This window comes from Jaculus jaculus, chromosome 17 (assembly GCF_020740685.1).
Source record: "Jaculus jaculus isolate mJacJac1 chromosome 17, mJacJac1.mat.Y.cur, whole genome shotgun sequence".
In the NCBI taxonomy this organism is placed as follows: Eukaryota; Metazoa; Chordata; class Mammalia; order Rodentia; family Dipodidae; genus Jaculus; species Jaculus jaculus.
In genome coordinates this window covers 2,991,138-3,014,751 of record NC_059118.1, presented here as the reverse complement: position 1 = coordinate 3,014,751, position 23,614 = coordinate 2,991,138, and the positions used below count along the sequence as shown (strand labels likewise).

The 23,614-nt window shown below is 52.7% G+C and overlaps 1 protein-coding gene across 2 annotated transcripts in view; it reads left to right on the top strand.

Annotated features, from left to right (window-relative positions):
• Positions 1 to 23,614, top strand: part of Vipr1 (vasoactive intestinal peptide receptor 1) — a 34,691-nt gene that overhangs the window by 8,577 nt on the left and 2,500 nt on the right. The window contains exons 2-12 of one of the 2 annotated variants that reach the window (XM_004662117.2): positions 1,757 to 1,862; positions 7,763 to 7,870; positions 12,838 to 12,944; positions 15,242 to 15,348; positions 15,737 to 15,869; positions 18,954 to 19,107; positions 19,554 to 19,614; positions 19,851 to 19,917; positions 20,221 to 20,312; positions 22,533 to 22,662; positions 22,937 to 22,978. In XM_004662117.2, the coding sequence (XP_004662174.2) occupies positions 1,802 to 1,862; positions 7,763 to 7,870; positions 12,838 to 12,944; positions 15,242 to 15,348; positions 15,737 to 15,869; positions 18,954 to 19,107; positions 19,554 to 19,614; positions 19,851 to 19,917; positions 20,221 to 20,312; positions 22,533 to 22,662; positions 22,937 to 22,978 (1,062 nt within the window). In that variant the 5' untranslated portion in view covers positions 1,757 to 1,801. The remainder of the gene's footprint in view (positions 1 to 1,756; positions 1,863 to 7,762; positions 7,871 to 12,837; positions 12,945 to 15,241; positions 15,349 to 15,736; positions 15,870 to 18,953; positions 19,108 to 19,553; positions 19,615 to 19,850; positions 19,918 to 20,220; positions 20,313 to 22,532; positions 22,663 to 22,936; positions 22,979 to 23,614) is intronic. The other variant, XM_004662118.2, reaches the window with a different exon arrangement.

Here is a 23,614-nt window from a genome sequence, read left to right as displayed (position 1 = left end):
TGGGAATGCTGTGATTGCCTTAAAACTTGGTCACACGTCAGTCCCCTGGAAGACAGTTCACCAGGAGAAGGGAAGGAAGAGCTTCCCAGCTGCAGAGTCCGGGGTAGAGGAAAGCACAGAGAAGCAGGTGCCCACCATGGCCATCCGGCTCTCAAGAACGGCAGGATTCTGCAACGCTTGGAAGGGGCTAGATAGCAGAAGGAAGCCTGGTGCCGGTGGGCTTGGGGCTGGGAAAGTGTCTGGGGAGACTGGTGCTCCCAGCCAAGCAAGATAGGCCAGTGGTGTGCAGTCTGGGTGGCCAGTCCTCAGCTTCTTGTTTTAGAAGTCATCTCTAGGATCTCCTTCTCTGCATACCTAAAGAGCTGGCCATCCACCCCTTAAGCCACATTGCCACGAGCGTTTCAGTTGAGTGGAAAAAGGAAACATGGGCATAAAGCGTTCACTTTCTTCTTTTCTTCTTTAAAGAAATTTTTTTTTTTTTTTTTAATTTGAGAGAGGCAGAGAGAGAGACAGAATGGGCACACCAGGGCCTCTAGCCACTGCAAACCAAGTCCAGACACATGAGCCACCTTGTGCATCTGGTTTATGTGGGTACTGGAGAATTGAACCTGGGTCCTTACTTTTCTCAGGCAAGCGCTTTAACCACTAAGCCATCTCTCCAGCCTCCTCCCTCTCTCTCTCTCTCTCTCTTTCTTTCTTTCTTTCTTTTTTTAAGGTAGGGTCTCACTCTAGTCCAGGCTGATCTGGAATTCACTATGTAGTCTCTGGCTGGCCTTCTCCTACCTCTGCCTCCCGAGTGCTGGGATTAAAGGCATGCACGCCCAACTCACATCACTTTTTGTTTCCTTTTTCCCCTTTCTAGTGTACGTGTGTGCAGGTTTGTACACCCGTGCACACATGCCAAGGCCATCGCGTGTCCCCTGTTGCTCTTCCACCTTACTTCTTCAGGACAGGATCTCTCACTGAACCTGTAGCTCACTGTTTTTTGGATAGACTGGCCTGACTATGGAGCCAAAGCCATCCTCTTATCTCTTGCCCCCCCACCTTAGCTGGGGTGACAGGAGTATGAGGCCACACCTGGCTTTTTCACTTGGGTTCTGAAACTCAAGTCCACTTGCTTGCACAGCAAATACTCTTACCCACTGGGCCATCTTCCTAGCCCTCTCCTGTCTTCTCTTTGAGCAGTCTGCTAGTCCATCCTCTGCAACAGACCCGTGCTACTTTGAGACAGACTTACCAGCTCATGTGTGTATCCTAGCTGGTTGCCAAGTTTCATGGCCCAAGGTGGGACCCATGTTCACTGTAGAGACCTCCCTAGGACCTGGGCTAGAACAGCCATGGTGCTAGGTACTTATGGGCTTGGACCCCACTGACGGACAATGAGCCTTACTGGAATGAGCGTGCTGTTGGGGTCGAAGGGACCGAACAGGTCTGCCTCAGGCTGGACCCCTCTCTCTTGATGGCAGTGAAGAGCTCAATACCTGGATGTACGTTCCTCGGTAGGCTGAATAACTTGGATCAACAGAGTGCCATGCTTTTTGATGCTTAAAGGCCAGGGGAGCCCTACGGGCAGACGTGAGGCTGGGCTGGGAATCAGTTTGGTACTAGGATTGTGGAGCTAGGATGGGGGATGTTGATGGGTTGGAACTGGGGCTCAGATAAGTTGGAATAGGGGTTCAGTCTGGGCTGGCCCTGCTTGAGCCCGTCTCCTGGAGTGTGTGGATGGTGCTGACAGCCCCTCCCTGTCTCTCTCCAGGGCGGCCGGGCGGCCAGGCCACAGCAGGAGTGTGACTACCTGCAGATGATTGAGGTGCAGCACCAGCAGTGTCTGGAGGAGGTCCAGCTGGAGAATGAGACCATAGGTGAGGCCTCACAGGACCATACATGCCCCATGTCCCCTTATGTCATGAGCCCAAGTCCAAGCACATGCCTTCTACATCGGTTGCGTGAGTACTGTGAGGCAGTAATCACACCAGAGAGCTACTGGGTGTGAGTTATCTCCTCACACCATGCCAGGTCTAAGGAGCTCTGGCCCTCCATCTGGGAATAGCATTCTAAACTAGGGTTCTACAAAGTGCACAGAGCAAACTCTGCTTTTGATGGCCCAGGAAAAGCAGAGCTGATGCCTGTGGCTTTTGGCCAGCCTGGGATGGGAGGCCCAGGATAGTATGTGGTACACACTCTAGATGATTTCATGAACCTCAGCTTCTCCCAAAGGGAAGTCAACTTTCTCAGCCCCCTAGTTGGATTGAGAAGAGAAGTGGCCCCAGAAAGCCACATTGTGAGTGAGATTAGACCATTGCACTGTTTGCATCTGGGAGGAAGAGCTGGGGTATTCAGCCATAAGATGCCACAGACTGTCCTCCAAGGACCACATGCAAATTCAAATCAGTCTTGACAGTTCAGAACAAGACTATGCAAGTCTGGATATGTCTGCAATATTAACCTCAAGAAAGGGACTAAGGCTCAGCTCTTTCTTCCCAACCCAATACTCTGTTGCCATGACTCCCAGAGGGCTACTAGAGATAGTCCCTGTGCACACCCAGTCATCCAGACCCACATGGGCCAACAGGGGCCCCTAGGCCTACCCAGACAGACATGGGGGCCCTAGCCCACATGGGCAGATGGAGGCCCGTAGGCTCATATAGGCAGACATGGACCCTGGTACAACACAGACACACTCTGTCCTCTCCCCTCCTTCCCAACTCACCCTCGGCAGCCCAGAAAGTGGTGGTCAGCCCTGGAGGCCAAACACATAAAGGCCCCCCTGCTCCTCTGTGATCTGGGAGAGCCACAGCCCAACAGTGGAAAGAGAGGGTCCGGGGCTGCGGTGGCAGACCATCAAGACGCGACAGCACTTTCCACTTGGCTCTGTATCTAGCTAGAGCAGATTGGGAAGGGTGGCAGTTCTGGGGAAACAGAGGGCCTGGAAAGGTTTGGGGAGGGTGAAAGCCAACGGCCTGGGGGAGGGGCAGTGCCAGGCTCAAGTCTCACTGAGGGGGGAGAGTTTGGCATGGCAGGTGGCAGTAGCAGGGCGGTTGGCCGCTCTGCGCCTCCGCCCGGTCGCCTCTCGAGGCGGGGCCGGCAGTCACGCAACAGCCTCACTTGGGAGCAGGGAGCACCTTGCTGGCTCCCGGCTCCTTACACCACTCCAGGCTGAGTTACATAACCAGTCCCAGCTCTTCCTTTGCCCCGGTGCCCTGGCCCTGTGTACTCATGAGTGCGGCTACTGACAGAGCCTCATGTCTGGGCCTTGCTGCTTCCCAGGTGTTCAGGCAGGATGGCCCCCAGCATCTGGGTCCCTGGAATTGAGGCCTGGGTCAGGAAGTGACTGAACCTGCCTATGTGTCCTGTCATAGCCTATGCCAGGCCTCACACCAGCCTCAGCAGGCCACAGGACCGTGGGCAGGACCCACTGCAGCTCCTCTCCAGTCCTGGGGCAGGTACCCTCGTGATCCCAATGAGGTCACTGCTGGCACCCAGTGCCTCTTGAGTGCCAACACCCAGTCACTCGGCAGGCAGCCTGGAATCCGGAGGTGGGCAGGCACTGGTCTGCACACTGTGGGCCCGCTGTGCCTCTCACTGGAGTTGTGTGGATGTTCATGTATGCACAGGTGGGCGCTCTCGTCCCATGTCTGTCCAGGGGCGCATCTGGCCCTTGGAGTCCGTTTCTCACCTGACTGGATGTGTCTGAGTCGGAGGCATGTGCCTGTTTAAGCCGGGATATGCCCTGGTGTGCTGTATCTCTGAGTGTCTTCTTGTGAATGTACCAGTGTGAATGTCATGCTCTGCCCGGATGTGTCTATCTCTGCTGTATCTCTCTGTGCCTGTTTGCCTAGGTCTGGTGTGTGTGTGTGTGTTTATGTGCAGGAAATTCTATGAAATGACTCAACATATTTAAGTTTGACCCCCAGAGCCCGTGTTTTAAAACGAAGAAGAAAGGCCAGACATGGAGGGAGCATGTTTGGAATTGTACTGCTAGATCCTAGAGGCAGGAAGAATCCTGGGGCTTGCTGGCCAGCCAGTGTAGTTTTACTTGTTCCATGCCAATGAGAGGCCCTGTCAAAAAAGATGAGCAGTGCTGAAGGAATGACACCCAAGGTTGTCCTTTGTCCTCCACATGCACGTGCACATGTAAGCATATGCACACATATAAAATGATGCAGGAAGGCCCCAAAAGCTTCCCTGCCTTGCCACGCCTCACCCTAGGCTCTGGGTTGGGCTTTCTTATTGGAGGCTCAGCTCCCAGAGGCACATAGGGAAATCTCCCAGGCCATTCTCTCTTCCAAGCATTTTCATGGCTGTCACTCCTCTGTGGCTTCCTAAACTTGTTGCCCCAGCAAACCAGCCCTGAGGTGCTTCCTGCAAAGCGCTGCCCTGCCTCCTCCCACACAGAGGCCTCTATTCCCCGGCCCTGCTTGCTGACCTGCGCCTCGCACCTGTTCACAGCGCAGCCTTTGTGTGCTGAGACTCCTTGAGGCCAAGAGCAGCCCTCCTGAGGGAGAGCCCAGTTCCCCTCTCTTCTGTCCCACCTCTGGTGAAGCTGTGCTCGGGACTGGAAACACAGCCCCCCACTGGCTCCCCAGCCCAGGCTGGCAGCGGAAGACTTCCAAGAGCCCACGATCTGATGGGGACCCAGACACAATGGTCTTCAAAACAGGGTGTGCCCAGCACTGTTGGCAAGGGTGTGCAAAGACCATCAGCTGCCAAATTCCCAGAGACAGCGCGGAGCCCTTCAGACCAAGAGAGGACCATGTGTATTGGCACAAAGGCTCACCGGCAGTGTGACCTTGGGTCATGCCTCATCATGCTGCCTGTTTCTGCATCTTTGAAGTGGACAGGATATATCAGCTATTCATTTAGAGGTTAGAGCAGTGCTGGAACATTCCAAAGCTAGAGTTTGATGATGATATTAAAATATAAATATCTTATGCCCGGCTTGAGGGCATGTCCCTGAACAGAGGGAAGGGCTGGGGATGCAGGTGGTAGAATGTTTGCTGAGCATGCACAGAGCCCTGGGTTCAATCCCCATCACTGAGTATACCTGGCATGGTGGCATGTGTTTGTATTCTCAGGAGGTGAGGGCAGGAAGACAAGAAGTTCAAGGTCATCCTCAGCTATATAACAGCTCATGGCCAACCTGGGCTACATGAGACTCTGTCTCAAAAATAAACAACCCACATAAGGGCTGGAGAGCTGGCTTAGCAGTTAAGGTACATGCCTGCAAAGCCTAAGGACCCAGGTTTGATTCTCCAGGTCCCACATAAGCCGGATGCACATGGTGGCACATGCATCTGGAGTTCGTTTGCAGTGGCTAGAGGCCCTGGCATGCCCCATTCTGTCTCTCTCCCTCTCTCTTTCTCTAACAAATAAATAAAAATAAATAAGTAAACAGGAACAGAAGAGGGACCAGCAGCTAGAGAAAGGCCACAACCCCTCGGGATAGACTGCGGGGCGGGGGACGGGGAACGTACTAAAGCGGACAGTGTGCACAGGAAGGGAGGCTGCGCCCTATGGCCAGGCCCCAGGTGTGCTCCTCAGCCTTAAGCTGTGGCCATCTAGCCACTGCGGCTCCGTTAGATCCCACTGCTGCCACCCTTACTGCTCACTGGCTGTCACCCTAGTCCAACTGAGAGTCCTGAGGCTCTTCCCCAAGTGAGGACATCCCTCCACCCCTCTTCCCAGGCCCCCTTCTTGGGAACTCAGGAACCTTCGGACCTGGGTTGGGCTGGGCTTGGCCCAGCTGGCGCTGACTTTGGCTCTGGGGTTGGGTTTCCTGAGCAAGTCTCGGAGGCTGGCAGCATTGCAGAGACAATTAAGGTTCCATCGGGGGAGGGGTCTGGAGGGGTTCTGATCTCCCAGGGGCACCCAGCTCCTGAAGAGGTAGAATCATAGTCTGTGTATCTGCTTAGCGAAGCAGATCCCTGGAGACACCCCCAGACCGGCTCACCAACCATGCCCTGAATGCCAGTAGCTTCATACCCACAGATCGTGCTGTGCCCCCACCACCATTAACAATCCAACTGAGCTGAGGTCTTTAGTGCAGCTTTGGAAGTCATGTGAAGAACTAACTGTCCCCAATATGTTTGTCACCCCATTGTACCTAACATCTCCTTCTCCCAACAAGCATTTTCTAATACCGCCTTTACTATCATAAAACGCAATTCAGAACTCACAAACTCGTGTTTTAAACAATGATGGTTTCTAATGGACTCTCTTGGGACAAGACTTACTCTTTGGAGGTGGAATAATAGCCTTGTTTGTGTCAGGAAAGCAGACTTGAACAGCGTTGTTGAATTGCTTAAAACTGCAGCTGGTAATTTGGTGATATAAATTTTGAAATCTAAATGTCTGTTTTCTTACAAATCATAAAAAAAGAAGGCCACTCATTGTGCTGTCAGAAATATGTATGATGTTCTGCGGAAGGAAAACAAGGAGAGTGGTTTACGATCGAATGAGCGAATGCCGAGAGCACACTGAGGCGTGATCGCAGGAAGAGATAAGAGCGCTGGTCTGAAGGGTGCGCCTGTAGGCACAGGCGCTGGGAACGAGGGAGTTATAAATACTGATTGATGTGCGTGGTGTCCTTGTCACGGGCTCAGTTATAATAGGCAGCACTGTGTCAGTGACATGACCTTCCCAAACTTTGAATAACTCTCACTCAAGTTCAGAAAAAAAAAAAAAGAAAAACAAAGTCCAAGCTCTTCTCCCTTTACGTGGTGCCTGTATTCCCAGACAAGTCCACAGAGGTGAGGCCTTGCATCAGGTATTAGTCTCCGCTATGGTCATTCGAGAGTTGCCACCTATACAAGTGCACAGTAGCTCTTCTGAAAGTCCAGAATGAATGTCAGTTCAGCGCTGGGCAGGACTAGCTAGGCCACTCGTCCAGCACTTTTGGTACCTGTCTATCAAATTAGGTGAGGGCTGGGGTACGGTTCATTTGGTGGAGAGCCTGCCTGGCATTCACAAGACCCTGGGTTCGATCCCCAGCACCACATAAACAAACATGACGGAGCACGCCTATAAACCAAGTACTTGAGAGGTGGTCACAAGAGGATCAGGAATTCAAGGTCATCCTTGGCTACAGAAAATTCAAGGCTAAGTTGGGCTACATGATATTCTTAAAAAAAAATCTATGAAAGCCGGGTGTGGTGGCGCACGCCTTTAATCCCAGCACTTGGGAGGCAGAGGTAGGAGGATTGCCATGAGTTCAAGGCCACCCTGAGATGACAGAGTTAATTCCAGGTCAGCCTGGACCAGAGTGAGACCCTACCTCAAAAAAAAAAACATGAAGGCCAGGTGAGGTGTACCCCTTATCACAACAGAAAAAAAATTCTACCAGTTTTTAAATTTTTCATTTATTTATTTATTTATGAGAGACAGAGGGAGGGAGGGAGAAAATGGGTACATCAGGGTCTCTAGCTACTGCAAAGGAACTCCAGATGCATGTGCTACCATGTGCATCTGGCTTATGTGGGTTCTGGGGAGTCAAACCTGGGTCCTTAGGCTTCACAGGCAAGCGCCTTAACAGCTAAGCCATTTCTCCAGGCCCTGACCAGTTTTCACAGCATCTCAGCCTCCATCCTTTACAAAGGGAAGACTTTTCTCTTTTCCTCATCATTACAGGACTCTGATAGCCTGGGTAGGCGAGGTCTCCACACTGACAGATGCTTGGGAGCTCCTCTGGGGTGAGCCTGGCTGAGGGAGGAAGAGTGGTCACTGTGACCATCTGGTGACATCTGTCCTCTGCCTTCATTCATAGGCTGCAGCAAGATGTGGGATAACCTCACCTGCTGGCCAGCCACCCCTCGGGGCCACGTGGTGGTCCTGGCCTGCCCCCTCATCTTCCAGCTCTTCTCCCCAATTCATGGTAAGAGCCTTGGGCTGAAGGGAGTGATCTGGGGCATGTGCAGCAAGTTGGGCTGTCTGGAGGGGGAAGGAGAAGTTTACATCAAAGAGATGGGAAGATTGTCCAAGGGACTAGAAAAAGCTGTGGAGGGGCACCCTGGTAGAGGAGTCAGTGGCAGCAGGTCTTTGGAGGAATAGTGGAATTTGATTAGCTCTTCATATAAAGATAAGCATATGGAAAGGGCTCACTAAATATTTGCTCAACAATTGATAACTGATTGACTGACAGGTCTGATTAAGTTATGGCTCCCATGTTCCCTCCTGTGGTCTTAGTTGTGACTCAGTCTTTCATGCCCTGGAGCAGATGACCTTTGGAGTCCTGGGAAACTGACACACAGCTTACACCTTGTCATGCTCTACTTAAATGAATGTCCACTGGAGAGACAGATAGGGAAAAGGAACCCCTTAGGAGGAGCCCTTTTAGAGCTTCTAATGCACTCAGAAATTCAGTCATGGGGGCTGGAAAGATGGTTCAGTGGTTAAGGTGAAACCTTAAGCCTGTGAAACCTAAGGACCCATGTTCGACTCTCCAGGACCCACGTAAGCCAGGCACAAGGTGACACAAGTGTGCAAGGTCTCACATGTGCACTAGGTGACACACGCATCTGGAGTTTGATTACAGTGGCTGGAGGCCCTGGCACACCAATTCTCTCTCTCTTTCTTCCCTGCCCTCCCCAGTCTTGCTCTCTCACATTAAAAAAAAAGGCCAGTTTAGCCGGGCGTGGTGGCGCACGTCTTTAATCCTAGCACTCGGGAGGCAGAGGTAGGAGGATTGCCATGAGTTCAAGGCCACCCTGAGATGACAGAATTAATTCCAGGTCAGCTTGGACCAGAGTGAGACCCTACCTCGAAAAACCAAAAAAAAAAAAAAAAAAGGCCAGTTTGTTGGGCTTGCCTCAAAAAAAATTCAGTCAAATTTACAAGTGGATAAAGCACAAAAGCACCTACTGTCATACCAGGCTGCCCAGCAGCTGGGTGAGGCCTGTGTGGTTGCCCCCTTCCTGCCCTCGGGGAGCCACAGTTTCTGTTTAGGGAAGTCAACAAACAAATGTCTCATAAATGGTCAGAGGTGCTGGGAAGGAGGAAGAGGAAAGTGGGATGCCATAGGCAGGTGTTTACCAACGGATGAGGCCTTGCTGGTCTGAGGCTCCGGGGTGAGGAAGGTCTACCAGCAGAAATAGGGGAGAGAGGTGGCCTTGCCTCAGGAGGAGTTGTGTCCCAGGACCAGCAAGAAGCCACAGGGCTTCTCTCAGGCAGGCTGTGGGTAAAGGCAGGTTTGGGTTCGTGATGGAGAGCACTGAGTTCTGAGAGAAGGAACTGCAAGTGGGGAGCCTTGGTTGTGAGGCGGGAGAGATAGATAACAGAGGATGGGCATGGGGGTGAGCCAGGAGAAGAGAGGACCCAGCCATGCCTTCCCTACATCTAGGTCTCATCAGCTGGGGGGGAAGAGGAGCATGGTACATGGGGAGGGGTGATGAGGAGCACCAAGATTTGGATTCCTGGGGAGCAGAAAGATTCCTGGCCATCTCCTGCCAGGTGGTCTTTCCCTCCTCAGGCCCCAGTTTTCTTCCTTGTAAAATGAGGACAAGAGGTGTGCTAAGTGACCTCTTTCAGGTGGCTAGGCTGACTCTCATCCTGCAGGTTGTGACCATGGTAAAGACCAGATCCGGCTGCCCTCCAAAGGAGGCAGATTGTCCCTGGGCATTCAGGTGTCAGGACAGCCTCCAGCATGTCCCCCAGTGAGCACACTCGGTGGCTAGAAGCTGGCCTTTCCTCCCATCCCCGGAAGCACCTGCTAGCTGCATCCCTCCATGGCCAGAGCTTCCTTCTGCCCCTGCTGGAATGGGTCAAGGCAGCCCATCTACCTAGGAACCCAGACTGAAGCCTCTGGCTCACGCCAAGGCTACAAATCTCAGTAGGCTGTATCAGGGACCATTGTGCAGACAAAACAAGGTAGCTCTTCCTGAGACACAGCTGACCTCTCCTGAATGTGAAGGAAGACATTAGTCCCCGACATCAAAAGGCCAGAGGCCCTTGCTCAGGGAAGTCTGCATGACTATAATCTGTGGCTGTAGTTCTGAGGATGATGAGAAGGAAGAGGAGTCTGTGGCTAGCAACTAAAAACAGAGGAAAGAGCTTTCTAGGAAAGTAGATGAGGAGGGTGTAAGCAACTGGACTTAAGTTCCAGGGATAAAACTTGCCCCAACTCCTGCCTCTTGAGGGTAACAAGAGCGAGGAAGGTATGCCCCCCAAAGAGACTTGGTTCCACGGGGAAAGTTGAAGAAAGCTTACAGAAGAGAAAAATCAAGGAAGAGGCCAGGGAGATAGATCAGTGGTTAAGTGCTTGCTTCACAAGCAGTTTGATCTGCAGAACCCATGTAAAAATGCCAGCGTGGCCGTGTGCACCTGTAACTGCAGTGCTGGGGAGGTGGAAACAGAAGGATCCCTGGTGCTCCTTGGCCAGCCAGTCTTGCCTAATTAGTGAGCTCCAGGCCAGTGACAGGCCGTGACTCCAGAAAAGGTGGGTGATATTCCTGAGGAGGACACCTGAGATTGTCCTCTGACCTCCACATATGCGCACACATGTGCACCTACACACTCATGTGCAACCACGCACGAGCACATGTACGTATGCACACAAATTTAAAAAACTCAAGGAGGCTGGGCATGATGGTGCATGCCTTTAATCCCAGCATTCGGGAGGCAGAGGTAGGAGGATCACCATGAGTTCAAGGCCACCCTGAGACTACATAGTGAATTCCAGATCAGCCTGAGCTAGAGAGTGAGACCCGACCACGAAAAAAAAAAAAAAAAAAAACCTCAGCCAGGCAAGGTACCACACACCTTTAATCCCAGCGCTCGAGAAGCAGAGGTAGGAGGATCGCCATGAGTTTAAGGTCACCCTGAGACCACATAGCGAATTCCAGGTCAGCCTGGACTACAGTGAGACTCTACCTCAAAAAACCAAAAATAAATAAATAAATAAAAACTCAAGGAGGATGCTGGGGAAATAGCTCAGTGGTTAAAGGTCCTTGTTTGCAAAGCCTACTTGCACAGGTTCAAGTCACCAGTACCCATGTAAAACCAGATGCACAAAGTGGTACATGGCACCACTCTCTCTTTGCAGTGGCAAGAGGTCCTGGCATGTCCATTTTCTCTCTCTTATAAATAAATATTTTTAAGAATTTGTTGCCATGAAGCCAATGGTAGCGGCGCTGTTGGCAGTGGCATTGGTGCTGGTGATAGTGCTGACGTTACAATTGCAGTAGCTGTGGTGATGACCATGGCACTGAGGGTGGCATCCTGGTACTGGTGCTGAGGGAGTCTTGGGCTGGGGACGGGTCATTTCTCTGATTTAATTGCTGCCTGCTCAGCCCTTCCCTTTGTTCTGAGGGAGAGAAGGTTGCCCAGGAGCCTCAGCGGCACCCCTGCCTCCCATGCCCCCATCAGTAGTGCACTATGCAGAAACGTAGGTGGGCATTTTAGTGCCTTTCACAACATCAGAATTTGTTCAGTGATATTAAATTAAGAAGCTATTTTAGCTTCACAGTTATTTGCCAAATGGTTCCGTCCACTTTCCCTCAATAGCTAGCCATTGGCAGACACAAGTTCTTTGAGTCCCATCTTTTCTTGGGGGGGCGTGAGGTAGGATCTCACTGTGACACAGGCTGACCTGGAATTCACTATTTAGTCTCAGGGTGGCCTCAAATTTGTGGCAATCCTCCTACCTTTGCCTCCCCAGTGCTGGGATTAAAGGCGTGCACCACCACCCTGGCTGAGGGCAATCTTACTTACAAACATCAATTAGTCCTCAGAAACACATTACACATCACAAAGTGCTGCAGCTACCTCCTCATCTCGTTGCTGGCACAAACACCTGACCAGAAGCAGCCTGTGGGAGGAAAGAGTTTATTTCAGACTCACAGTTTCCAGGGGAAGCTCCGTCATGGTGGAGGAAGCTGGCTCACTTCATCACACATCCACAGCACAGAGAAAGAGAATAGCAAGGGTTCAGGCTGGCTCAGAGCACACCTCAGGGCTGGACTCCACTCCAAGGTCTGCCTCTGGTGACACAACTCCTTCAGTAGAGTCCACCTGCTAGAGACTTATGTAGGAAAGAATGTAAGAGCCAAAGGAAGGGCACCACTGCTTACAATGCAGCTGCCCAGACAGAAATTGGCCTTCACAACCTTGCAGTGCCTAGCAATACCTTCACAAGACCCTCACAATAGGAGAAAAAGATGGTAACATCAAATTAAAAGAGAGACTAATGGAGAGAGGGAGGGGATATGATGGAAAGGAGAGTTGTGAAGGGGAAATGGGGGAGGGGAGGGAAATATCATGGGTCTTGCTCTATTTCAGGATGACTTGGAATTCAATATGTAGTCTCAGGCTGGCCTCGAACTCACAGCCATCCTACCTCAGCCTCCTGAGTGCTGGGATTAAAGGTGTGTGCCACAACCAGTTTTTTCTTCTTCTTTTTTTTCATTTACTGGAGTAAGAAAAGCATAGGGGTGCACAAGAGCCTCGTGCCACTCCATACAAACTCCAAACACATGTGATATTTTGTGTATCTGGCTGTACATGGGTACTGGGGAATTGAACTGGAACCTGAAGGCTTCACAGGGAAGCACCTTTAACACTGAGCAATCTCCCCAGCTCTGATATGGTTTTTATATGGTCAAGTGCTGTGTGCTCTCATTTACTTTGATGGGCTTACAGGTGGCTCCTTTGCCTTTGTGGGATCATTTAACAGTCTGTGCCCCCTGGGTGGACAAGTAGTATCTGAGGGCATGAACAAGAGTCCTCCTGCCTCTAAATTTGTGCCCCAAATAGAGCCCAATTCTGCTTTGTAAAGTGGAGTCATAGGACTTGCTGCTTTGAGTCTGCCATGCCCAAAGGTCCTCAGCCCCTCTCCTCCATTCCCAGGCCGCAACATCAGCCGTAGCTGCACGGAAGAGGGCTGGTCCTCGCTGGAGCCCGGCCCCTACCCCGTCGCCTGTGGCCTGGATGACAAGGCCTCGAGTCTAGATGAGGTGAGATGGGCCTCGGCGCCCCATCGCACCCTAGGGTCTGCCCACCTGGAACCTCCTTCCTCTCCATGCATCTCCTGAGGCCCGTCCTCTGGATCCCCCAACAGGGTTCAGATGGGGCTTTCATGAGAATCACACCCAAGCGGGAGCACCCAGAGCAGCAGAAAGCCCAGCTGGGTCACCCCACAGCCTGGCAGGAACTGCACTTCAGCCTGGAGGTGGCAGAGGATGGCATCAACTCTCTCCCGTTCAGGGCATATTGAAGTGCAGAGCCTGGTGGGGGGCAGCCTCCAGTAGCTGGCAGCAAATTAGGGACATGCTACCCCAGTCCCAGCATGGGGATGAGCCCTGGGGGACCGGTCTCTGCAAGTACGTGGGGTCCTCAGCCAGGAGCCCCTCACTGCTTTGGGTGCACAATCATCTGTGTCTGTCTTTGATAGAACATTAACCAGAAACCTCTCTGGGCTGAGGGAGCCCAGTGCCTGTGGCTCTGGCTGGACATGGAGACCATGCATGAGTTACTTTGCTCTTTGCAGTGACAGGGGGCTCCACAGAGGGGCTTCTTTTTGCTGTGTGTGAGCATATGTACCAGCCAGGAAGGCACAGTGGCAGGAGCCGGAGGCAGCTGGTCACATGATGCCCGCAGTCAGGAAGTAGAGAGAGATGAAAGCTGGTGCTCAACTCTTGCTTCCTTTTTTTATTTGATTTTTGCATGTGTGTGTATATGTGGTATGTGTGCATATGTATTCATTTGTGTTTGGGCACTTGCGTGTGTGAATGCACTTGTGTGCTACAGAAGGCCACCTTCATTTTCCAGAGACTCTCACTGAGCCTAGAGCTAACCAGTCCAGATACACTAGCTAGCCCATGGACCCCAAGGATTTCCCCTCTGCCTCCCCAGCCTTGGAATTGCAAGCATATACACCACCATACCCGGGTATTGCGCACATTTTGGAAATCTGAACTCAGGGACTCGCGCTGCACACTGAGCCATCTCCCCAGCCTGCTTTCTCCCTTTGCTTCAACCGGGGCCCTGGCCCGTGCACGGTACGACGCCACTCACAATCAGGGTGGGTCTTCTCCCATCAGGGAAACCCTCTCACAGACATGCCCAAGGTGTCCTTCTGTGATGAAGCTCACTCCAGTCAAGTCGACAGTGAAGATGAACCATCACAAGGGCAGTGGGAAAGGGGGGCCAAGCAAGACACTTTGGGGCCATTGCTGTCCTGCTTCCCTCAGAAAACCACATTAGCCTCTTCCTGATGGCCACAGGCTCGAGACCCCTGCATGTGGAATGAGCCCCAATGTGGTCTTTGTTATATATGTTATTTATTGATTGATTTGAGAGAGTGAATGGGCATGTCAGGGCCTCCAGCCACTGCAAACAAACTCCAGGCTCCAGACACATGCGCCACCTAGTGCATCTAGCTTATGTGTGTACTGGGGAATCAAACCTGGGTCCTTAGGCTTTGCAGGCAAATGCCTTAACTGCTGAGCCATCTCTTGAGCCCACAGTTTTTTTTATTCTCTCTCTCTCTCTCTCTTTCTCTCTCTCTCTCTCTCTCTCTCTCTCTTTCTGTGTGTGTGTGTGTGTGTGTGTGTGTGTGTTTTGAGGTCAGGTCTTCCTATAGCCCAGGCTGGCTGACCTGCAATTCACTATTATAGTCTCAGGGTGGCCTTGAACTCACAGCAGTCCTCCTACTACTGCCTCCTGAGGGCTGGGATCCCCCAGTGTGGTCTTTAACACTCCTAGCATGTGCCTTCCCTGGCCACTCTAAAGGGGACCTCAGTGTAGGGGTCTAAGGACCAGGAGTCTCCCAGGACACTGAGCCCAGAGTTGGCACAAGCAGGATGCTGGACACATGGATGAAGGATAGATGGATGAGCCAGCAGAGTGCTGCACACCCGCAGCTGCAGCCGCTCGAGAGCTTCACATGTTGGAGGCTGCCCTGGGCTGCATAGTGAGTCCCTGTCTCAAACGAATGAATGATGAGCAAATGGAAGGTGTGAGGTCTTTCCTCTCCCTCTCTGGCATCCCTCACACAGAAACAGGCAGAGGAGTGCATTTGTCCCCCACTACACCCTGGGGCACAGGGGCATAGCTGCATCCTGTGTGTGGACACTAAGGTGCTTGATGGGCACCACTCAGCTGCTCTTGGGAGCCCTGGGCACACCTTGTTTGTGTGAGGCGGGATTGCCAGAGTGCATGGCTGTCCCATCGCCATCAACAGCCCCAAGCTGAGCCCACCTTACCTCACTCCCCCCACACACACCCAAGACTCTCTCCTGCCTCCCCCAAGCAGCAGCAGACAGTGTTCTACAACTCTGTGAAGACCGGCTACACCGTTGGCTACAGCCTGTCCCTCGCCACCCTGCTGGTCGCCATGGCTATCTTGAGCCTGTTCAGGTGAGGCCCAGCCTGGCCCAGGCATGTTCTGCTCCTCTCAGTGTCACCTCAGGCAGCTCCGTGTCCCTGCCCCACATCCCTGGAAGGCCACACACACATGTGCCCGCACGCGCGCGCACACACACACACACACACACTCCAGGTAGTCAAGGGACCAGTGGCCTCTGCTGTAGCCTCCTCTCCTCGCCTGTGGATTGGTCACCAGAGGTGGGTCTTGCCAAGACAGGTGGGGGTCTCAGACTGGGGTCCCCTCAGAGGCAGGGCCTACACCCTAGAGGCCACATGTCCTTCCACCATGCCTCCCCAGCCTGGCCCAGAGCACAGGACCATGCCAGCGGGGCGGGGGTCCGTGGCCCCTCAGCCTTTCAGACGTGCCTGTCCCATGCAGGAAGCTGCACTGCACTCGGAACTACATCCACATGCACCTCTTCACATCCTTCATCCTGCGGGCCACGGCCGTCTTCATCAAAGACCTGGCCCTCTTCGACAGCGGGGAGTCGGACCACTGCGCTGAGGGCTCGGTGAGGTGCCTGCCTGGCCTTTCCATCGGGTTCATCCTCACCCACGTATTCTCCTTCCTGTCACCCCTGCCTCGTCCATCCTCACCCTCCTCGTCCTCCTTCTCTTTCTCCTCTTCTCCCTCCTCCTCTTCTCAAGTACAACCAGCCCACCTCACAGGCAGATCCTCAAATCACACATCCCTCCCAGCGGCAGGTTGCTCAGCCATCTGGAAGCCCAAAGACCTGCCCCCTTCAAAGAGAAACACAGGTGCACACAGGGACACCTCGAGCCAGGGCCTCCATCTTGCCTCATCACTAACTTCCTGTGTGGTCTCAGGCAAACCCTGCCTCAGCTTTCCCATCTGTGCAAGGCCTCCAAGACCCCATCCTGAATCCAGGGCTCTACTCCCCACACTATCCCCCTTCTACCTATCCCTTCCCCTTGCTCAGCCTATACTCAGTCCAGTTCTGGGTTTTTCTGGTGACAAAGGCTGATGAAGTCTCTGAGGCACTCGGGGGCGGGGGGTCCAGTCTCCATGTGATTCTGAGTACTCCTGCACTGGGACAGAGTTGAGACCATTCTGGCTCCATCCCATGCCTCATGCCAAGGACTCAGAGGTATCACATTGTATAAATGTCAGGGGTACCTGCTTTCCAAAGAATGGACCAGGACTGCAGGCATGTCCAGAAATGGAGAGAAAACTCAGGCTTGGTCCATGAGCTGGGGTCAAAAGTAGGGCCAGCCCCAGCACAGCCTATGGCTGCAGGGAGTTGGAAAACCACGAGCAGCTCTGAGGAGCCCTTCTTCCTAAGGGAGGGGCACAGACTGCTGTCTTCTCAAAGAGCTGGCTGGTCTTTTAAGACCAGTGAGGGAAGTCTGCAACTGGAGGGTCTAAAGAAGTATGCCTAGGAGCTAGGACCTACCAGCCTGGGGAGGAGAGGGCTGGCTGCTCTCTGAGGAGGTCTCAAAGCCAAAGGCTCAGGAAGGGCGGGACCCCAGGTTCTGTATGTGTTGTTGGGGCTGGGGGTGATGCAAGGCTTCCTGGAGTGGGGGGCAGCTTCAAGCCCTGGCTCCCAGGCAGCTAATCTGGGCCTGAAATGGACAGAAGGCCCCAGAGACCTTCAGGAGAGGCCACTTGGGCCACCCAGAACCCTTGTTGCCCTGCTCCCAACCTCCCTGGCTCCTCTGTCGTCCTTGCCTGCCTGGGGACACCATCCTTCCACCAGCTCCTCTGGCCCCCAGAAGGAATGACCATCCTTCCCCCTCCTCCACCTCCTCTCCTTTGCTGTCCTCAGTCTTCACAGCCCTAGCCCCCACCCACAGGCAGCACACTCCTGCCAACTCCAGCAAGAACTCACCCTCATCCTCCTTCCAGCTCTCTCAATCTTAACTGGAATAAGATGAAAGCACTGGGGGTGAGTGATGGGCAAGCTGCTTGGGGGAGTAAGGAGGTGGTGGAGGCTCTGTGAACAGAGAAAGGAAGGTGGGGCAGTCAGAGTAATGGACAGGTGGTTAGATAGCAAGGATGCATGAGTGGTTTGTCCACAGTGGGTGGACAGATGAATGGATGGGTGGGTATTGGAGTGGGCAGGGTTGTCATTGAATGGAGAGATAGCTAGGTGAGTGGGTTGGAAATGGGAGATGAACAGATGGTGGTTAGATGGTAGACAAATAGATGGGTGAGGCGATAGTGGGTGGGAGGATCAATAATTCCAGAACTTGGAAGGCTGAGATAGAAGAATTGCCATGAGTTATGCATGGACCAGCCTGGACTCCAGTATGAGACTCTCTTTCAAAAACACACATATACACACAAATGAATAAATTACTAGTGGATGGTGGATAGACCAGTGAGTAGAGAAACAGATGAGAAGTATGTCTAGACAAATGGATGGGTAGACAGGAAGATGTGCAGGTGATGGATGAGTAGTTTAAATTGTCAGTTTGGGGGCTGGAGAGATTGCTGAGCTGTTAGGGCGCTTGCCTGCAAAGCCTAAGGACCCATGTTCGGTTCCGTAGATCCCACATAAGCCAGATGTACAAGGTCAAGCATACACATGAGGTGGCGCACACATCTGGAGTTTGATTGCAGTGCCGGAGGCCCTGGTTTGCCAATTCTCTCCTCCTTCCCCCCCTCATAAAAAATTGCCAGTTTGGGACTGGACAAATGGTTCAGTGATTAATGCACTTGCCTGCAAAGCCTAAGGACCCATGTTCAACTGCCCAGACCCCACATAAGCCAGACACACAAGGTGACACATACGCAAAGTGACTCGCACATCTGGAGTTCGATTTCAGTGGCTGAAGGCCCTGGCACACCAATTCTCATTCATTCTCTCTCCCCCCAACCTCAGCCAATCTTTCCCAAAGCATCAGATTATGTAACCTTAAGGATCATGGCAAACCCCACTGTACACCTGAGCAGATATATTGGTGACTTTTCTTGTTGTTATGACCAGACTCCTGACAAGAAGCAGCTCAATGAAGGCTTTATTTCTGGCTTACCATTCCAGGGCACACAGGCCATCGAGGCAGGAAAGACATGGTGGTGGGAGTAGGAGGCAGCTGGTCACACTGCATCCACAGTCATGAAACAGAGGCATGCTGGTGCTCAGCTCACTTTCTGCTTAAAAAATATTTATTCATCTATTTATTGGAGAGAGAGAGAGAGAAATAAAGGGCACACCAGGACCTCTACTGAAAATGAACTCCAGACACACGCGCCACCATGTGCATCTGGCTTATGTGGGTTCTGAGGAATGGAACCTGAGTCCATAGGCTTCACAGGAAAGTACCTTAACTGCTAAGCCATCTCTCCAGCCCTCACTCTCTCCTTTTTATTCAGTCTGGGACTCCAGCCTGTGGAATGGTGCCACCCACAATTAATTACCTCAATTAAATATAATCTAGAAACTCCCTACAGCTATGCCCAGAGTTTTGTCTCCTAGGCGATTCCAAGTTGACAGCTATGATTAACTGTCGCAGGAGGATAGTTCAAATCAGTAGAGATTAAGTTGGCTAGGCTACACTGTGTTTGTCTCTGAGGTGTGGGCAGAGCGGGGCCCTGCCAGCCTCTGAGAACCTCTCCTGCTCCTCCCATGCAGGCGGGCTGCAAGGCGGCCGTGGTCTTTTTCCAGTACTGTGTCATGGCCAACTTCTTCTGGCTGCTGGTGGAGGGTCTCTACCTGCACACCCTGCTGGCTGTCTCATTCTTCTCCGAACGGAAGTACTTCTGGGGGTACATACTCATCGGCTGGGGTACGGTTTCCAGGGAGGGGGTGAGGCTGGGGAGCTCCCCCTGGGGGTAGGGTGCAATCCCAACAGACAGTTTTAGGTTTTCCAATAGTGACACATGTTCCCAGAACATGGGACCTTGGGACAAGGATCTCTGGCTGCCAGCTGCCCCGTGCGGCAGAGCCCAAGAAAACCCTTCTGTGTCCCCTACAGGCCCTGACAAGAAGGGCCACTGGCCATCTGTAAGGTGTCAAAGCAGAAAAAGACTGCCCCCGTAGGCAGAACACAGCCCCTCAGGCACACAGCTCCATTACCTCAGTGGACTGTCTTTGCTTGGTGAACCTCCTTAGCAACTGTTCGTGGCAGCCCTGAGCACCTGCCTTTTCTCTCTCCCCCTCGTTCTCCTAACCTTTCTTCTCCCTTCTACCCTTGCCCTCCTCCTCTCTTTCTCTCTCCTCCGGACCTGACAGGGGTGCCCAGCACATTCATCATGGTGTGGACAATTATCAGGATCCATTTTGAGGACTATGGGTGAGTGGTCACTTCCCCTCCCCGCCCTCCCGGATGCCATCACTTGCGATAGAGTCCCTGGGTGCCATGACGACAACATCTAGGCTTGGCAGGTGAACAGGCCACAGCACTTGGCTTGAGGTGGGAAGTTGGAGGGAGGCATGGAGAATAACTGACGCTGAGCCTGGGGACAGAGCTGGAGACAGCTGAGTCTCAGGCTGACGGACTCTCTTTGTTCCCCACCATGCTCCGCTCAGGTGCTGGGACACCATCAACTCCTCTTTGTGGTGGATCATAAAGGCGCCTATCCTCACCTCCATCTTGGTAAGACCTCCTCCTACTGTGAAGCCCAGACTGGGTAGGACACTAACCTCAAGCCACACAGGAAATTAGTGTCTTAGTCAGAACTGAACCTCAGGCTTCCTGCTGCCCAGTGGGGCCTCACCCCATCTCTAAGCCTGTACCTCTTCCTCTAGAGTAAGTCCACTGGGAGGCAGGTCCCCAGGATTACAAAGGAGAGGTCTGGGATGACCTGTCCCAAAGGGAAGAGCTGGAGTGATGGAGTCAGCAGGGCCCTGGGAAGGAAGACACCCACCCTCACCAACTGAGCCCCCCCACACCCAACAGGTGAACTTCGTCCTGTTTATCTGCATCATACGAATCCTGGTTCAGAAACTGCGGCCCCCAGACATTGGGAAGAATGACAGCAGCCCATACTCGTGAGTGTGAGCCCAGCGCCCTGGCCCCGCACCTCCATCGCAGGTCCTCAAGTCATTCAGCCTCCCTGTGATCCCCCTCACTCACACCTCCAGAGTCCTCAAAAGCCATACACTGCTCTTGCCCACCTCCATCCCTATGAACTGGCTGAGCCACCAGCGTCCCCAGCATGAGCTGCCCCTCTCCAGGCTACTTTCCGAAACCCACATCTGCTACCCCTGCATGCACTTGCCTGGCATCCTTCCAGGTAGGCATCAGCTACCCATGAGGGAGATCAGGAGACAGAGAAAGCCTTCTTCTTCATGTATTGTGCCTAATTCCTAGCCTATGGAGCAGAAAAGGGATGCAAGAGATGCCCAGCAAATGGGTGCCCTTCAAAAGCTTCCAACCCACACATGAAATGGCCATGTTTAATATTCCTCAATGATAATCATCACATCTGCAGATTCCAGGCCAGGAATATGCCAAGAGGTCTCCACATATCATCTCATGTCATCCACAGGGTCTCCTATACAATGGACTACTTTTCACAAAAGACAGATAGACACTACCTCCTTACGCAGGTGCCATGGGCAGAAAGGACGTGGTGCAGTATCTACAGAGCAGTAGCAATGTTCCTTGTTTGGAAAAGGGGGAAGGGAGGGAAGAAAAGGCTTCTGTGAGCAACAGAGTTCACGGGTAAAAGAAATACTAAAGGTGACCACAGCCCCAGTGGTAAAGCAAGTAGGGTCTGCATGTACAGGGATGGGAATGGGAGACTGGGCCCCCAGAATATGCAAACACGAAAGCCTTCCGGTCCCAGGATCCTAGAATATTCTCTGCCTGCCTTCCGTTCAGGGAGTCTCGCTGTGGTTCAAAGACTACTGTGTAGAAAGTCACGAGTTGTTGGATTTGGGATTCTATTCTGGAATCGTGTGATTCTCTGGGATGAGCCTGAAGGTTCACTCCCATCCTGGTGTGACAGCACTCTCTCCACCGTGAGCCGCGTGGGCAGAGCACCCCCTTCCTGTCCAGACGGGATGGTCCTTGAGGCGTGCTGACTACCATGGGGCAGCACTCCAGGCCTGCATACCCTCCTCTGCTTTGCCTGGGTGGCCTTATTTTCCCAATGTCCAGTGGCTCAAATGGGCTGGAATTGAGAGAAAGAACCAAGTTGGGCATGGGTAGGTTTGTGTGGGTGAGATGGGAAAGAACAGCTGTCACAGACAGAAGGAGTAGCGGGACTGGAGATGGCGATCCCCGGCGGTGGGGGGGGAGGGGTTCTGTCGCTCCCACTCTTCAATTTAAAGAAAGTCTCCATCTGTCAGCTTCAGCATGTGGAACAGGTTCGTGGCTAGGCAGCGTGGGCAGTGCTTAGCATCCTGCAGTGGCTGAGAGCTCAGAGTTTGCTATCTGACCTTAGGGTTCAAAGGACCAAGGGCAAGAGAGACAGTGGCAAAGACACCACTGCTTCCAGACCTCTTCCTTGCTGGAGCCGTGGTCTCCACTGCCAGGACAGCTGAGCCTGTGTCATTCAGGGAGGGGGCAAGCCTTGAGAGGGGCTGGCACTGCTGGACGCCAGGGCTGCCGAAAGCTAAGCATAAGCCCTCTAGAGCCATGGCGCACTGATGGCGGTGAGGTAGGGGAGGAGAGTGGTGTCAGGGAAGTGGCCACGGCAGAAGAGCAGAAGCCACAGGGTTGTAGGGATTCCCCTGGGTTGCCCACCAGGCAGAAACCTGAGCACTTGCCTCCTTCCTCAGCTGCCGTGGGCCATGTTGTTAGCCCTCCAGCTGTCAAGACTTCCTTCTCAGAAGTCTTCATTCCCAGAAGGAACCTGTCTCCCTTGGAAGCAGGTCACAGTGGGCCAGCATCTGTAAAACCTGACTGTGTAGGATGCTCATTTACCCCACTACACAGGCTGCAGACACTGAGACAGGTGGAGGGGGCCAGAATGTCTTGTTTGAGAACACAAGCGAAAGGAGAAGTTACCCATCATCCTCCTTGGCTTCTCCTTCTCTGCAAAGGGGAGGATGAAGGAACTTACTTTCTCTCTCTGAAACAGGGGTGGGGTGGCAGCAACTCTGTAATAGGGCATGGGCACACACGTAGGCATGACATGGGGAGGGCTGGAGGACTTCCTCACACGTCCTGGTCACTCTCTACATCACATGTGCCCACTCCTGTCCCTGTGGTTTCCACATGTGTAGCACACATACCCACATCCTGTTCCTCCCTGTCCCCAGGAGGCTGGCCAAGTCCACACTCCTGTTGATCCCCCTGTTTGGAGTCCATTACATCATGTTCGCCTTCTTCCCTGACAACTTTAAGGCTGAAGTGAAAATGGTCTTCGAGCTCGTTGTAGGGTCTTTCCAGGTATGAACCATTGGCTAGGGGCGGCGTTCTATGCCCTTTAAGGCATTCTTCTGGGGCCTGGATTACAGCCTTGTCCTTGTTTTAAGTACTGAGTACTTGGTGCTCAGTGGAAGTAGAGCCTCTCTCTAGTCCAGGCTGTGTGCCACTATGCCTGGTACTCAGTGTTTTGTTTAACCAGGGGTACAGAGGCATTGGGAATCCAGGGATGCGGTGAGTGGAGCTGGGAGCTCCGGAAGTCTTTCTGCCTCAGCTCTCCTGTTCCCTTCCTCCCCAGGGTTTCGTGGTGGCTGTCCTCTACTGCTTCCTCAATGGGGAGGTAAGTTCCTCTCAGCTTTGGCAGCCATATGCTAGAGCTCCTAAGCTCAGGGTTCAAAAATGTGTTTGGATCTGTGAGGTCAAGGATGGTTTGTTTTTCCATGTGTGTATGTGGTGTGTGTGTGTGTGTGTGTGTGTGTGTGTGCGCGCGCGCACACTCACACACACACCAGAAGTCAACACTGGGAGTCATCCTCTATTGTTTTCTGCCTTTTTAATTTTATTTTATTTTTGGATTTTTCAAGGAAGGATCTCACTCTATCCCAAGCTCACCTGAAACTCACTCTGTAGTCCCAGGCTGGCCTTGAACTCACAGCAATCCTCCTACCTCTGCCTCCCAAGTGCTGGGATTAAAGATGGACCTCACCATACCAGGCTAAAAAAAAAATTTTCATCTTATTTTTTGAGGCAAGCCCAACAGATTGGGCTTTTATTTATGTGAAAGCAAGACAGAGAGAGAGAGAGAATTGGCATGCCAGGGCCTCCAGCCACTGTAATCGAACTCCAGATGCTTGTGCACATGTGTAACCTTGTGTACTTACTAATGTGGGACCTGGAAAGTTGAACATGGGTTCTTTGGCTTTGCAGACAAACGCCTTAACCGCTAAGCCATCTCTCCAGCCCTCAGCTTATTTTT